General features: G+C 38.3%; 2 protein-coding genes across 3 annotated transcripts in view; one reads left to right on the forward strand and one right to left on the reverse strand.

Moving 5' to 3' along the window:
- UFC1 (ubiquitin-fold modifier conjugating enzyme 1) overlaps positions 1-17,725 on the forward strand; it is a 428,252-nt gene that overhangs the window by 209,780 nt on the left and 200,747 nt on the right. The gene's annotated exons all lie outside the window — the stretch shown is intronic.
- Positions 8,212-17,725, reverse strand: part of PDCD2 (programmed cell death 2) — a 14,598-nt gene continuing 5,084 nt past the window's right edge. Inside the window, exons 4-6 of one of the 2 annotated variants that reach the window (XM_069070505.1) lie at positions 13,858-13,961; positions 12,611-12,724; positions 8,212-9,821 (exon numbers count right to left, since the gene is read on the reverse strand). In XM_069070505.1, the coding sequence (XP_068926606.1) occupies positions 9,663-9,821; positions 12,611-12,724; positions 13,858-13,961 (377 nt within the window). In that variant the 3' untranslated portion in view covers positions 8,212-9,662. Of the gene's footprint in view, positions 9,822-10,310; positions 12,508-12,610; positions 12,725-13,857; positions 13,962-17,725 lie in introns of those variants that run through there. The other variant, XM_069070506.1, reaches the window with a different exon arrangement.

A 17,725-nucleotide genomic window follows, 5' to 3' on the forward strand; every position in this document is an offset into this window, starting at 1 on the left:
TTATCTCATGAGGTTTAAGTGTTTATATTACAAAAACACACTATATTAGATACAGCATCTGGTGTTATCTCTTCATGGGTACTGAATCCAAGTAAAAAGGGATTCCACCTAATCCTGACTGTGCTTGAGCAAAAATTTATTTTGCCACATTCTTGACAAATAAATGGTCGGCTAATTTTCAGCAGCATGATTACCATACAGAAATAATTTAGGGTACTTTCCCACAGCTGTTATTACAGCCACAATAAGTACCCCAAAAGAATAATTTGTGAGCCTTCCATCTTTGACTCAGTATGTGTGAGCTAGGAAGGGATTCAGAGATATTAGTCCAATCTCCTCACCACAGGAAGAAACTAAATCCCTGAGAGACAAAGGGATTTGCCCTAAGTCACAGCTACACATGGAAGATGTTGAGTTTGATGAGCATTTACATTGTACAAACCTCCATTTGTACAATATGGACATAGGTGTTTAATAAATGCTTGCTAAATGAATTGTTACTCTACCAAAAGGAGCCCTCATTGGATGGACTTAAATTTTTGTTCATCAGTAAATTTTCCCTTGCAAAAAACAGTGTTCGAATAGGCTGGAATGTGTAACCTTGTTACAATGAAATTCAAGGTTATTAATACTCTTAATTAAATACCAAGGATTCCTTTATGATAATAGGAAGAGTGGGAGTTCAGAGAATAGAAGGAAATGTATAATAGAGTAATGAGAATTTATCTTTCTGTGTTACAGCTGGGCAAAAGAACACCTATCACCATTAGTAAATAGTTCGGTTACACTGGGTAACACCACTCCATCTCCTCAGAACAGAGATTTGTTCTACCTTTGTAGAGGCCTCTATGCCTAAAATCCTGCCTACAACACAGGGCAGGGAAAGGAATCCAGTATGGCACAGACCAGGCCCACTTAGGATAACCAAGGCCCTCCTCTGAAAACAGACCTAACTCCAAGGCTTTTCCACAATGCTACTGTATAAGCTGCCTGAAGAGGAATCCCTTCTGCCTGAAAATACTTGATCTCCTGGATTTAAATCCAAATGGCTGAGAGTTGGCTTGATGGCAGTAAAAGTATAGTTGTTTGTTCACCATGACATACAGCAGCTGAGGTTAGAGCTGGAAAGGGTGTTCCTTGGACCCTGTCTTATGTTATTTTTGCTTAACATTATAGTAAGTGAATGTTTTTAATAATTATAATTTAGTCTACATAAATTCATACAATTCTTCCTAGGATTCAGTTTTTCATATTTGTGATTTCTTATAACAATATTTTATTACAGCCTATTACATTAATTCACCACAATTAGTTCGGATGCTTCCTAAATCATGGGTACCTACTTTTTGGTTTTAGTTTTTTGCTACCTCAAAGAATGCTAGAAGAGTCAAGGTAATTTAGGCAAGGAAATACAGGAAATTTAATACAGCTCCAACCATATCTTTACTGCTGTTTTTTGCCAGACTAGTGATTTTATCAGTTAGCCACCAAAGATTGGTGCCTAGTTTATAAACCAAACACAACTTACACTTTGCACTGTGCCCTCGGTAAGCCTGTCCCATAGGCAGGCAACATACTCCACCTCATCCTAAGTCATCACTGAAGCCTAGATCCACCCCCCATGACAGAACCTCTCTGACCATTCCCCTCGGCTCTCTGGTTGAAGTGAAAGTTAGAATACTACTTGCTCACATCAGCCACTTCCAGTTTCTCCCCCGTCCTCCATGGCTCTGTAACCTCTTTTCTATTATGAGTCATGCTGTTATCTACCATCCAACAAAATCTGGAAGCAGTTATCTAGAGAGAAGGTCTGTCTCCTTCCTCCCTCAGCAAATCAGTGCCTGTATCTGAAAAGCAAGATATCTTGAGTTTTATAGGCTCGATTTTAAACCTAAAGCACTGACTCTGAGTGATTGGCCAACAACAGGTCCCAGCCCAAGCCTACCTTGGTAAAGCATTGTTTGGGTTCTGAGTGAATATAAATAACATCAGTTTCTGTTTTGGCCAGAAATCCAGAGGGTCTTCCTCTCCCAGACTGACTTTTTTTAACTAGGTAAGAGGCCATTTTTGCTTCACTTCTTACCAAGCTTTAATCCCTGAATGGGTTGTTGCCTGATACAAACTGAGACCTGGGAAAGACCTAAGCTTAAAAAGGCCAAATTCTCCCACTGCATCCAAGGCCATCTTCAGTCATCCTGATCTATATCTTGCCCTGGGACCCATATGGCTCAAGAGAAGAGAGAGACTTTGCAGAGCCCTGCCTCACTTAAATCCAGTTCACTTGCAAGTCATATCACCTTCCTGATTTCATGGTCCTCTCCCAGAATGAGGGACAAACCACAACCTGGATCACACTTTTTCTCTCAACCACCCTCACAATAGGAGACTTATACATATTCAACACCATAACCATACAGTTTCTCAGTCTACTTCATGACCTACTCCTCTACCCTACCTTAGCTTCATTCAAAAATCTTACAGAGGTACTGAAGAGGGATAGCTAGCTCCCAATAGGTTCAGCAGGAACTCTGATCTTATCCAAGACCAGAAAACCTGCAATAGCATCTGGAAAGAATTCAAGGTCTCAGGCTTAATTGGAGTGAGAGTTGTAGAAGTTTATTTATTTATTATTTATTTATACACTTCTATAAGAAGCGGGAAAGAGTCCTTTAGGGGACCTGCAAGTGAGAGGGGGTACATGCTCTTATTTTTAAAGGGTAGGACTTCCATTGGCAGGGCTGACCAGATGGAGGGAAGGGACCTCAGTGGTTAGAGCTGACCGAGAGGAACTTATGACTTCAGTGCATAGATACACGTGAGGCAAGAACAAAGGAGTATTTGGGCCAGACCGGAGGAGACAAGGAAAAGATTAAGTAAGAACAAAGGAGTCACAGGTTGTTGCCTAGGCCGGGTTTGGATAAGGGGAAGGGGCAGAGTTTGAGGCTGGGAAAGGGATTTTACAGATAAATCGCTATTACAATTTTACAATACAGTTACAATTGTACAAACTGGTTTTACAAATTGATTTAGACCCCAGGTACCCCATCAGTATCACACCTCCATTTTCAAGAGTTCTGAAATACCCTTATCTGACCATAATCTATTGACTTTTACTTTGCCCACTGCCTTCCCTTATGAAACCCTATTCTTTATCCACATTGCAACTTCCAATCCTTCAGACTGTTTTCTCCCAAGCTTTTTCCCCTATACTAACTACACTCACATCTTTCCCCCATCTTAAGCCAGTTAAACTTTATGCTGTCTTCCTCAGTAGGGCCACCTTAGCATATCACCACTTGTGCCCTACCAAGGGACAGCCTTGGATCACATCTGCTGCCTTCACTTCTACACATGTGCTGCTGAAGAGGAGTGAAGAAAACCATGCAACCATTCTGGATCCACTATCAGTTCGTTATACAACTTAAACTGGGCTCTTACTGCCCAAAGCACTCCTTATACACATATCAACTCACTGCTCCACTCTTCACAGCAGTTCTTCAGACCTTTTCATTCCTTCTCAAATCTCCCATCCCACCCCTCTCAAGCTGAGGTATTTTACAGAGTCCATTTGCTGCAAGCTTAGTATTCTTCACAAAGAGGCCCACCCCTCCATCTACAAAAGCAGTCCCATTCCCTCTCATCTCCAACAGACTGCCCCACTGTCATCCCCTTCTACTTTCTGTCTGCTGGCTCCTTCCCTATTGCCTGCAAATCTGCCCATGTCTCCCCCAACCTCAAAGAATGCTCACTTCCTTCCATTCCCATTATCATTGGATCTCTTCTGCCCTTCGTGGCCAAACTCCTTAAGAAGGCATTCTATAATAAGAGGCCTCTACTTTCTCTCCTCTCACTTCTTGGCTTCCAAACTCATCATTCCACCAAAACTGCTCTTCAAAGTTACCAATGAACATTTTCATTTTTTACAAGATTTTAGTGATGACGTTTCTTATATATGTTATTCCCAACCACACCCTTCCAGAGATCTATCCCTTATAACAAACAGGATTTCTTAGGGAGGGGGGAAAACTGGCATAACATTTAAAAACCCCGAAACATTCCAATCAATGTGAAACACCTGTGGACCTCCCACCTCCAAAAAGGGATGGGTTTGCAGTATCCTCTCATAAGAAGTCAGCTTGATCTTCCTCTTTTTTTACTTTTGTCATTGTTTCCATTTACATTGTTACAGTCATTGTGTAGGGGGTTTTCTTGATGTGTGTGAGTGAACACAAGCATGGAAAGAGCTACGTGAACTAATGCTGAGTGAAGTAAGCACAGTATACTTCCCATTACATTCATGTACCAATTTGTTCAGCCATTCCCCGATTGGTGGACATCTGCTTGCTTTCCAATTCTTCACTATCATAAAAAGGTCTGTTACAAGCATTTTGGCATATGCGGTAGGGAATTTTTTCTTTTTCCACCTTTTGGAGGGCCATGGGGGTTAAGTAACTTGCCCAAGGTTACATAGCTAGTTTTTTTGCGTGTGGGTGTTAAGTGTCTAAGGCTGGAACCCAACTTGGGTCCTCCTGACTCCAGGGCTGGTACTTTACTCACTGCGCCACCTAGCTGCCCCTAGGGATTTTTTTCTTAAAGCATTCTTGGGGTATAAGCCAAGTAATGGGGTCAGTGGTTCAAAGGTTATGCCTTAACCTCTCTGCTGACCTTCAATTTCTAATCTCTACCTTTCAGACATTTCAAACTTGACACCCAGTGGACACCTTAAACTCAAAATTTGCAAAACTGAACTCATCCTTCCCTAAAACCCTCCTCTACTCCTAAATTCCCTGTTACTGTTGAGGGTAACATCATCCTCCCAGACCCCCAAGTTCACAACCTAGGCATCATCCTCAACTCCCCAGTTCTCTCTCACCCACCATATCCAATCTGTCACCTGGGTCTTCTAATTTCACCTTTGCAGAATCTCTCCTATATGCCTCCTCTCTTTTGATACTGTCACCACTCTGGTGCAAGCTCTCATCAATTTAGTCTTAAAGTGGGTTGTCTGAGACAGGTTAAATGACTTGTCCAGTCAGATAACCTGTTTGTCAGAAACAACTTGAACTCAGGTCTGACTCCCAAGACTAGCTCCTCTAGAAAAAAAAAACATTTTTTAAGGGAAAATCAAAAGAATATATTACTTTATTTTAAAAATCCTTCACCGGTGACTGGAAAGCTAACTGGCAGTTCAATGGAAAAAATTAAAACCCTGTCTAAAAGCCATCCTCCACACTCACCCCCCAAAAAGTGCTCAGAGGATACCAAAAGAACTTCAAACTAATAACCACATGGAAGTAATGAGGGGGTGATAGGTGTTTCAGGGGCTCCAGTAACCAGAGTGCCTGCTGGGCAGTCTGGAAGGAATTCACAAGGCCCAAGCAATCTTTTAAGTCAGGATCGTAAAAGTTTATTGTTATGCTATATAGCGGGCAGGAGGTCTTAGGGAACCTGCAAACTTAAATATTTAAGTCATAGGTATGGTTTATAGAGTTACAATAGTAAATCAGATGTCGATGATGCTAACTAGGTGAGTAAGAGTGGGATTAGGGAGGAGTTAAGGAGTGGTTAGTACTTAAAGGAACATGCACTTTTAATATCAACTGCAAAGGCATATTGCCCATAATTCACTGGAAAATAGCCCAAGGGGGGGCTACCTGAAGGTGTGGTTTTAGTCTTGAAACGTCACTAAATCAGCTAGTGGTCAAGGCTGACTGAGAAGTGCCAAGTTTACCACCCATCAGTGTCATGTTTGACAGGATGGATGTTGGGAACGGGGATTCAGGATGTGTATAATTGTCTGAGGAGTTAACTTACAGATAGTGCATTGAAGGATTCATAGGTGCAGCTGGCCATTATACTAGGGGGACATAAACAGTTCATGAATTGTTGCTAGGCAGAGTGCTGGCAGGGGGGAATGTGATTTTGCAAACTGGTGTACTGACATTACAAACATAGACACCCCAAGCACCCCATCATTAATGTGTTCCAAATTACTGAGAAATGTAAATCAAAACAGCCTTAGGGTTTCACCTCACACCCAGCAAATTAGCAGAAATGATAAAAGGAAGCTAGCATTTGGGTTGTGGAAACATGATAGGCATACTAATTCATTACTGGTGAAGCTGTGAATTTGCTAAGACCATTTTGGAAAGCAATATGGTGTTAAATAACATGGTTATAACCCTCTGACCCAGAGATTCCAATGCTAGGCAAAATACCCCAAGGGAGGGGTCACTGATGAAGATTTTTGTTTAAAACCCAAAATATTTATAAGCAGCACTTTTTTCAGTACCAAAGAATTGTAAACAATGTAGAAGCCCATCAAATGAAGAATAACCAATCCATGTGGCACATGAATGTAATATTACTGTCCTCTAAGAAATGATGACTATGGCATAGATTTACATGAGCTGATGCAAAGCAGAGCCAAGAAAAAAGACAAAGTAATTTTGACAATATAAATGGAAAGAACTACAAAATAATAAAAGATGTTACAAAATAAGCTTGGCTCCAAAGAAATATGCTTCACCATCTTTGCAGGGTGAGGGAGGGTTCCATGGATTTAGAACACTGCATAATATCAGATTTTCAGTATGTCTTTTTCTTTCAAAAAAATTTTTTATATGGAATGGTTCAGAGGTGGGAGGGAGGGGAAAGGAATACAGGAGAAATTTTAGCCTATATAAAAAGTTTTTTAAAATGGTAATCCAGTATAATTTATAATGGTTAAAAGTCTTATAAACTATAGCTTTGACACTTTTGTGGTTACTATCTAGAATTTCTATTTTGATAAAAGCTTTTTTTTTTTTTTTTAAGCAATCGGGGTTAAGTAACTTGCTCAAGGTTACAAGGCCAATTATTTCTGGGTGTGGTGCTGAGTGTCAGAGCCCAGGATTCAATCTCCAGGTCATCCCAACACTGGAGCCAGTGCTCTTACTCACTGTACTACCTGGCCACCCCAAAAGCGCTTCTTTTAAAGACAAAATTTGAATATTTTCCACAAATATCCGGATTAGTCACCAAGGATAACCCTAAAATTGATACGACTCAGTTTCTTTATCCCTGCGACCCTGGGTTCTTAAAGACCAGATCTGGTGACCTTTCCTAGAAAAACAAATGAAACATGCTTCCCTATTCTCAGATGAGGATGATGATGATGCAGAATGTTACACACACTATTATACTTGTTTGCTTTTTAATATTTGTCATAAGGGAGGGTTCACATGAGGGTTAGAGGGAATTGGCCAAGTAGATGGTTAAAGAATAAAAGCATCAGTAACTTTTTTAAAAGGTGGGGAGAGACAACTACAAAAGGAATCAAGTTCTGGTGAAGTCCCATAACCCACAATAGAACTATTTAGAGTACAGGTTTGGCAAGGCTAATATACCAGACCAATATAAGTGCAGAAGGGGGCTCACCACCAGTTAACCAGTAAGTGATTTTGGCCACAGCAAATTATGAATAACTTTAAAAGTATGTAAAGAGTTCCAGATCCAGGGCGGCCAGGTGGCTCAGCACTGGCTCCAATGTCAGGATGACCTGGAGATTGAATCCCGGGCTCAGACACTCAGCACCATACCCAGAAATAACTGGCTGTGTAACCTTGAGCAAGTTACTTAAAAGTTCCAGATCTGCTACAGTGGAGAATGTACCCCCAATCTTTAAAATATTGAAGTACCATAATCCTAACTCTTGGATATACTGATGCCCTAGGAATGGAGGTCAAGACAGATTGCACTGGGAAACTCCACAGAGCTTCCAAGATCTCAAAAATCTCAGCTAGTGCAAAAGCTCATTTCTTTCAAACAATATTCTAGGGATGCTAGGCTGTTATTGTCCAGTTGTATCCTACTCTTTGTTACCCCATGGACCTGGAATGGTTTGCCAATTTCTTCTCCGGTGGATTAAAGCAAACAAAGGCTGTCTAAATCCAAATTTGAACCCCAGTCTTCCTGACTGCCCAACTACTGCTCTATCCACTAAGCACTCTAGCTGCCCGGTGATGCTGTATGACTTGCTAATTATGGAGCACCATACTATTGGAAGAATTAAAATTACAAGTAATGCAGAGGGCAATAGAAGCATGGTAGACAAAGTCATAGAGCAAGTTTACCAATGACACTATCTGCCCAAATAGAGTGAGACACATCAAAATATGTCATCTGATCATTTGATCAGAAAAGGAAGTAAACTGTTCACACATCTGGATATTCATCTTGATAGCAAAAGCCTCCTTTTATTATTCAGCCTAAACGTAAATGTGCTGCTGTTTTTTGTCTCCAGCAACACAGAGCTCCTCTGGAACTTTTATGAGAAACGAGATTAAAATCAACCAGGATAAGGTGTAAGGGAGTAGATAGAGGGTATGATCCATATCAGAGTTAAAATTCAAACTGATAAAATAGCTAATTCAAAATTACCCCAAAAAAAGTATTCTTGTGAACAGTGAAGTAAAGTAGCAAGATAAAGCTGAAACTATCACCAGTATGCAAAATTTTGGGCCCTAATCTGCAGGTCAATAATTTGTTACTCGAGGGAAAAGAAATCCAGACTTAGAAATATTTTAATTTTCTACGATGGCCCCGACCATAGGATTAGACCCTTAAAGGTTCCACAGTTCAATTCATTTTACAGAGGAGATAAATGAGGCCTGAGAGGTTAAGCAATTTGCTCAGTCACTCAGGGACCTCACCCAGTGATAGAGCCAGGGTTTTAACCCAAGTCCCTCTGACTCCAAATCCAGCATTTGTCCCCTATACAATGCTCACCACTGAGGCTGGAAGGGGAAAAATGTTAAGTTACAATGTTTTAAAATTTATATGATTTATAACCCTGCTACTTTCAGAGACAGTCTGAAATAACATATACAAATTAACACAAAAGACAGGAAATTTTTATTTTTTTACACAATTAAAAGGAGCAAATGTGCTCCTTTACTCCAGAGGAACTTAACTCTGAATTTCCTGGCAGTTAAAGCAAAAAGGACTGGTTTAGGGAGGTGTTTGTGTCTGAGAGGTACATAGAACAGAAGAACACAGGACATAGGACAAAAGGGAAGAGACAGAAAAAAAGATGACTGAAGGCAAAGGGGAAACTAAAACAAAACATCCAACCTTAGACTTAAGGAATGAAGTGATTAGCAGCCTCGTATGAAAAAGGAAGCTCAATTATTCCTGTCACCCCCCACCTGAAACTGGCTGCTCTGCTGCTAACAGCTGAGGAGTTCTAGTCATTAAAAAGATAAAGGTATGGCTCTGTATTAGAGGTCAGCATACTGAGTGTATAAAAAATAATACCACAAGGGCATCAGGCAAAAGATTCTGTTAATTATGAAACCAAGAAACCACCATCAATAAATTGACACTTGATTATGTGATTATGAGCTAAGCCTAAGTTCTCTAATGTCCAGCTTTGCACTTTACCATAATAAAATCCTTCCTCCCATGGTTTAGCAGGCACATCAGCATGTGCATTAAACTAAAATGGCCATCACGGTCAGCCTGCCAGCAGACACTAGGACTGTTGTGATGAGTTTTATCTAGATTAATATAACATTAACTTTTCTCATGGCACCAGTACATTCAAGGCTTAAAGATCGTTTAGTTATTCTAAAATGTGGAGAGTACAAAATAACCAGACTAGAGATTTGTGTTTCATGATTTTAAGTTGTGTCTGTAAAGTCTTGTTTCCAAATGAACTCCTCTGTATACTTGGTGCCCAAGTTGCAGCTCTCTGAACAAGTAAATACAGCCAGAGTCCCCCAATCAACACTTCTGCCCAGTCTGTCAGCCTTCAGGTAATTTAGAAGCTGTGGCATAACCTGAAAAAAGACAACATGGAATTGGAGAGCAGCACACCCCGTTCTTGTTCAGATTGGCTAATTATGACAAGTTTGGTTTTTATACTTTTACCTTAAATTATTAAATTCTTTAAGAAAGATCATAGTTACTACATAACTGACATTTTCAGCAAATTCCCTGGTCCCCTCTAGGGCTCCAGCTCAATGTGACCCTTCAGTTTAACATATGCCTGTTTGTTGGGAAGGAGCAGCCGGGTACATAAGTACCGTGTTTCCCCGATAATAAGACTTATCCCGAAAATAAGCCCTCCCCTTACTGTGTAAGATTCCTCTAAAATAAGCCCTCCCCCGAAAATAAGCCCTGTAGTGAAGGTGATCCTCTGCGCTACATTACGGTACCCTCTGTATGCACCGCCCCCCCACCCCCCCGTGAAACACATGCCGCGCTCCAAGTTGCATCCAATCAGAGCTACAGCAGCGAGCACATCATCCTGTTCTTCCCCAGTGATTTGCTTATTGAATAAAGGTATATTTTTTGTTCACATTTACCTGTTTATTAAAATTGCTGTCAATATTCATTAAAATAAGCCCTCCCCTGAAAATAAGCCCTCTGGTGTTTTTCTGTCCAAAAAATTTAATAAGACAGTGTCTTATTATCGGGGAAACACGGGTAGGTACAAGTCTCATTTCATAATCTACAGGTCCTGGAGGGATCATCTGTCCTGGTGGTTTTTTATTACAATAGCTGTAAAAGTTATAGTTACTAAATATGTTAGAAATAATGTTACCCCAATTTATAATACGTCAAGGGACACAAACAGGCAGTTCTCTAAAGAAGAAATCCAAGCTACCAATGGACATATGAAAAAATGCTCCAAATTGAGAGAAAGGCAAATTAAAACAGCTCCTGAAATTCCAAGTCACATCCATTAGACTGGCAAAGCTGACAAAAAAGGACAATGACAAATGTTGGAAGGGCTAGAGAAAAACAGGTAAATTAATGCACTGTTTGTGAAGCTATGCATTAGCCCAGTAATTCTGTAAAATAATTTGGAATTATAACCTAAAAATTACTGAATCATGCATACTCTTTCATCCACTGATAGTACTATTAGGACTAAAACCCAAAGAGATCAAAGAAAGAGGAAAAAAACCCATATATACAAAAATATTTATAGGGGCTTTTTGTGAAAGCCAAGAACTGGAAACTTAAGGAGATACCCATCATTTGGGGAACAGTTAAACAAATAATAATATATAAATGTAAGAAATTAAAGGTAAAAACCAGAGAAACTCGTGAAGACATATGTGAACTGATTAAGAGTCAAGTAAGCAGAACCTAAGAACTATTTATACAATAACAATAAGAGTAAAGAAAAACTACTTTGAAAGACTTAGGAACTCTAAACAATACAATTATCAACTACAATTCCAGAGGACTCATGAGGAAACATGCCACCAACTTTCTGACTCAGGATACAGGAGACATTTTTGGACATGGCCAATGCAAAAATCAAGTTTTGTTTGAATATTTGTTACAAAGGTTTTGAACGTTACATCTGCCCTCCTTTGAGGAGAATGGAAGAATGAAAAAAAATAAATTTGTCAAGTATTTTAATTTAAAAATTGTTTTCAAATTTAAAATATTCTAATGTTAAGAAAGAGTACTGTTAATAACAATGTATACAGAAACTATAACCTATTGATTTATTGTGAGAAAAGTGTAAAAAGGCAGAACTATGGCAATATAGTTTTACTTGAAATTGTGTTCTGTAATAGATTACATACTGGTTAATCGAAAAATCACTGTAATTCCAAAATAACCCACTAGGAGACACACTTCAACTTGATAAGATATAATTCAAGTGCTTTAAAAGAAATCAGTCTCAAGTTGATTTATGGAAAAAGTAAAATTCCTACCTCTAAAACCCTCTTATAAAATATAATGTGAATAGCCCCTATTCACCACCGAAAAATGAAACTATGTTTTCAGGGCATTTCTACTAAAAGCATGTAGAATTCAGTGGTATCTGTCCATATGATATAAAAATATCTAGATTTTTTAAAGACCTAGTTCTTTCCCAATTCCCTCTACTCAGTGAAAAAAGAAACAAAGCAAAATCCTTTTAACAACTATGAACAGTAGAACTAAACTTATTTCTACACTGGCCATATCTAAAAAAAAAAAGTTTTGTTTTGTACCTTGAGGCAAGAAGTGTATCATGCTTCCTCATGGGTCCTTTGGAATCCTGGTTGGTCACGATGCTGCTTAGAATTCTTAAGTCTATCAAAGATGTGTCTTTATAATACTAGTGTTACCATATAAGCTAGTGTCTTACTTATGTTCACTTCATTCTGTATCACCTCACATAAGTCTTTCCAGGGTTCTAAAATCTTCCTTTCCATCGTTTCTTCCAGCACAGCGGTATTTCATTACATTCACAGACTATAACTGGTTCTTAGTTCCAGTTCTTTGCTATCACCAAAAAGAACTATTATAAAATATTTTTGTATATGTGGGTCCTTTTGCTTGAAAAGGGACCCTGTTTATAGCTAACTACTACAGAGCAAATTTTTACTCCTTATAGTCATAGATCCATGTTCATCATTGTACTTCCCTTGATGCAGATCACTTTTCCCCAATGTTCTTTCACCCCATGTGATTCAATGTATGATTTTTCACAAATGTTCCATAGAGGATCCATTCCTTTTATGTGTCAAGGACAGATACATAGATTTAAGAAATTAGTAATTCAGAAAATAGACTACTAATTTTTAACCATGATCATTTCTTATTTCACAACTCATACCTGGAATTCAAATATCCTCCTGGAACCACATAGACAATCTGGAATATCTTGTTCTTGTGGAATATTTTCACCAGATATCCAAATAGGATCAATTCCTCTGCCATATCTAAGAATCTAAAAGCAAACAGGAAAGTTCTTAACTAACAAATCTTACAAAAAGAGTTATGAGGAAAAGATTTTTCATCCATAATGTGGTTTTTCAGATCTCTTTGGGAAGTTTACAGAGGTTTGGGAAGTTCCCTTAAATATGGCAGAAATATTTATCTGAAATAGTGTGATATATAACATAACATATATAACATTTCCCAGAAAATACCCATGTTACGCAGTAGTAATGCTTTCTCAAAACATACACTTGTGATACTAAAACTGTTAAATCAACTCAGTTCATCAGTAATGAAGGCATTATGACTCAAAAAAAGATCTCCAAACTATTCCATGCTGATTCCATCTATCACAATCCTTACATTCCACTTAGTGCAGCTTGCAGCAAAGTGTCCAGTCTAAATCTAGCCTAAGGTCCAGCAGAATACCGTGCAGCACTCTGGTCTTTAGCATCCTACACTTAAGATATATGTTTAAGGTTGGCCAGAAGAATTAAGAAACAAAATTAGAAAAACTGAACAAATGGCAGAAGAAATACTCTATGGATCAAGGTAAAATTTATTAATGAATCTACTCTACCAAGTATTAGTTTTGCTCTAACAGGATGTTGTGAAAATTAATACACAGCTAGAAACCACACACTTCACTCACAGGATGCAAACATCAAAGATGATTGTATCAAACCTTTCATATGAAGTAATGCTCTGAACTTCCTCCCACATATATCCTTGCTCATTTCTGAGATTGTTGCTCAGGTTTCATTATATTTTAGGGATGGGATTTACACAAAATGAGTTTTTTTCAGGTAGCTGGCATGTTTAAGATGAAGAAAAGTGAGGTAAACTGCAGAGTAGAGTTCCACGAATAACAAAGCAAAAAGGAGAGTAAATTATCTTCTCCTGTCCAAAAAAGCAAACTACATGGAACCCATCATACAATAATGCAAAGACATCATAAAAAGAAAAAAATTTCTATAAAGGTACAATAACCACATTATCAGAGCACTGTTTTTACAGGCTGCCCTGATCAAAGCACAGTCCTTTGTAAAAAGTATTTGTTGTGATGGATTTTACCCTCTATGATAATTACTCAAAAACATTTTTCTAAGATAAAAGAGAACAATCATGCTTTGTCTACTTTACCTGGTCTGGCTCAAGGGCTATTTGAGTTTTAAATTTCTGGAAGATTTTATCTTCCCTAGATTCATGCTTTGCTATGGAATCCAATTCTGCCTCAAGTGCTTCTTCTGAAAGAAACAAACAAATGCTATAAACAAATTGTAATGGAAACAGATATGCAACAGTAACAATAACCCACTTATTTAGCACTTTGTAGTTCACAGAGAGCTTTCTTAACAACTATGACAATTATTAACGATATTATCACCATTATACAGATTAGGGCCTTGAGGATGAAAGATGCTAATGACTTATTAGGGGGTCCTTCCTACTATATATACCACACCATGGATAAGTCCACTCAGAAGAGCTTTCATGCACATCTTTTTTTTATGGTGTTATCAGGTAGTGCAGGCCCTGGAGTCAGGAAAATCCGAGTTCAAATCAGACAATAACTGTGTGACCCTCGGCAAGTCACTTAACATCTGTCTGCCTCAGTCTCTTCATCTGCAAAATGAAGACTATAATAATACCTACCTTCCAGGGTTGTTGTGAGGATCAAATGTGATCTCTGTAAAGCTTTTAAGAGTGCCAGACACATAGTGAGCACTTAATAAATGTTTCCTTCCTTCCATCATAAATGCTTTTTCATTCAATCATTGATTCAAATATTCCTACCTCTCCTCTACCCAGCAAGCCATCCCTAGTAAACAAAGAATAAAAAAGAGAAAGACTCTGCAAAATGAACCAATATATCAGCTGAGTCTAATAGGATATATAGTGTTCTATACCCATAATCTCCCACCTCTGCAAAGAAGGTAGAGAGGTGTCATGCATATATTTTCCTTTAAGTATGTTAAAAATTAAAGGCCAGCTATTTTTGCTGCCTTCCTCAGGATCTGAATCATATCCATGCTTCGAATTCTATCCTCCATTAAGCCATTTCCTTCTCTGTATGGTAATGGCTAGGTTGTAAATAGAGTATCAGTTAATTGCTCTGTTTCTTTGTGTTATGTATTAGACAGTATCTAGCCTCAAAGAGTTTACAGTCTCATGTGAGAAATTATAATACTATTTAACATTTACATAGCACTTTGCGTTTACAAAGCACCGTGCAGACCTTACCTCATTTGAGACCCTATAGGGTACTGGCTATTAGCATCTCCATTTTACAAAGGAGGAAACAAGAGAGAAGTAAAGTGGTTTCCCCAGACAAAATGATCATAAGAGAAGATCGTAACAGAGTCTATACCTTACAAAGGAGATAGCCTTCTCTCTTGGCAGGGGGGCGGGGGGGGGGAGAAGGTGATCAGAGAAAAATGAATGGAGGTAACGTGAGCTGGGACTTGTGAGACAGATAAATGATGACAAGCAGAAAAAGCAACATGGAGTCTAATCGGCACTTCAGGTAGAGGTGATGGCACAAGGAGAAGCTCAGAAGAAGGCACGACCAAGGTAAGTTCAGGAAAACCAAGAAGACAAGCCAGCTAAAGCATAAGGTTCACACAAGGGAGTAGTGATAAAGTATATAACAGAAGCTGAAACCAGTTTATGAGAAGATTTGAACGACAAAGCAAAGAAGTCAAGACCATCTGGCAGGCAATGGGATACTACTAGAGGTTTTCAGGCTAAGAGGACAAGAAGATTAGAGCTGCCTTTAATAATAATGACAGTCTCATGTGATCCTCACAACAACTTTACAAGGCAGGTGCTGTTTTATCATCATTTTACAAATGAGGAAACACACAGAAATTAAGTGACTTGCCCAGGGTCACATAGCTCAGAAATGTCTGAGACTGGATCAGAACTCAGGTTTTCCTGACTCCTACTCTATCCACTGAACCACCTAGGTGGCTTCAAGGTGTCAAAGGAATTGGAAAAGGAAAAAGATCTAGCAAGCTATTGTAACAGTCCAAGCATGAGCTACTGCAGGGCAGTGAGAAAGTAAGAATTAGCAGATATAAACTAATTTGTTCAAAAAATCTGACTGTAAATAGAGGAAAGAATTGCAGAGTGAGAGCAAGGTGAAATAAAAATTTCCCTCCAAGACAGGAGAGATTTGGACATATTTGTATACTCAGGGCAAGAAGTCAATGATTTTTCAATAGAGTTGTTAAAGTTGTTAACTCAGAAATAGTTTTTAAATGAAAAAAATGGAAACTATCAACAGTCATATGAAAGAATACTCCAAGACACAAATAAGATATATAACTAAAACAGAGGTGTCTCCTCACATCTATCAGATTGGCAAAGATGACAAAAAATTAAATTAATGTTGGATGGCCTTTAGGAAGCCAAAGCACACTAATCCTCCTACTGAAGCTGGAAATTAGTTCAACTATTCTGGAAAACAATTTGTAAGTATGCTAGCGAAGTTGATATACTACAAATATCCTATGACCCAGTAATACTACTACTAGACACATACCCCAAGGATGCCAAAGACAAATGGAAGGACTTATACAAAAACATTTAGAAGCACACTTTTTTGTGGTAGCAAATATAAAGAATAAAAGGGATTGGTGAGAGGAGGATTATTAAGCTAAAGAAGATAGAAGATGAGCAAACTCATGCCCAATGACTTTTATTTTCTCAGTAAAGGGAGGGAAAGTTTTTAAGAATTCAAAATTCCCAAGTCCAACAGAACTTAAATGCAACCTGAGAGTCTGAGAGGAAAAAAAATCAAAGCCAAAGCAGTCTTCAAGTTTGGCTATTTATAATTCAAATTACAGATAATTAGTACTTTAAAAAAAAAACCTCTTCATATCATAATAGCTTAAAAAATTTATAGAAATGTAGTTTCTATGTAATTTTCAAATACATTATACATAATTTTGTTGAATGTGTTATTCCATTGCATAGCTGGAAACTAAACTTTTTCTCAACTCCACATTACCCTAGAATTGGATTTAAACCTGGACTCTAAGCACAAATTTGATACTATTCAAACTGCCTTGAAATGGCTTATTCTTTCAAATTACTGGCATATATGTATACACACACACACACACACACACACAAAGTATTAACTCGGGTTGTATGAATGGGCTAAATTAGGGTAAACTGCTTAAAACAAAACACCTAATTTCTCTGGGTGAGTATAACTCTCTAACCACTTCAGTGGCCACCATTAATTAGAAAATGCCTCCCATGGCAAAGGGATTAAAATTTTCTTGATGAACTGATAAAACTCTCCTGACACTCCTCTGCCTGATGTTAACAGCTACATTTATGTACAGTATCATAGATTATATTCTTTTGCTTTTATGAAGCAAAAAAAAAAAAGACTGCAAGTCTTAACTACACCTAAGAAAGCTAAGAGGGAGAAGGTATATATTTTCAATCTGCAACATTATGTTGTTTATAGACTGCAATTAGTGAGGTAGCTAAATTGGTGACATTTGGCCTGGACCTGAGCCAATTGGAATGACTGTGTCTGGAAGCCTACCATTTTTTCTACCAAGAAGGGATGGAATCCTAGATGGTTTACTCAGAAGGGTTCAATGATATCTAGTGGTGAAAAGCATTACTGAGAGCCAGGAATCCAAATAATCTGTTGCAAATTATTGTCTAAAAAACTAAGATAGCTTGGGCAAGTCACTTAACCCCAATTGCCCTCCAAAAAAAAGCAAAAAAAAAAATTAAGATAGTTATTTCTGGTATTTTGTGGATCTGTACCTTTATCCTGTTTTTTGTTTTTATTTTGACTGGTCCTATGATTTCACTGATGTTCTGGGTGAAGAACTTCCCTCTAAAAATGCATACTGGATAGGTCATTGGGAAGTTAAATGATGTCCTCAGGATCACAAAGCCAGTATATGCCAGAAACAGGATTGGAATCCAAAACCAGTTCTCTACCCACTATTTCCACACTGCCTCTGCTTTCATCCTA

This window comes from Petaurus breviceps, unplaced genomic scaffold (assembly GCF_028583685.1).
Source record: "Petaurus breviceps papuanus isolate PSGF00001 unplaced genomic scaffold, PetGlider_PUasm1.0 90808, whole genome shotgun sequence".
Classification (NCBI taxonomy): Eukaryota; Metazoa; Chordata; class Mammalia; order Diprotodontia; family Petauridae; genus Petaurus; species Petaurus breviceps.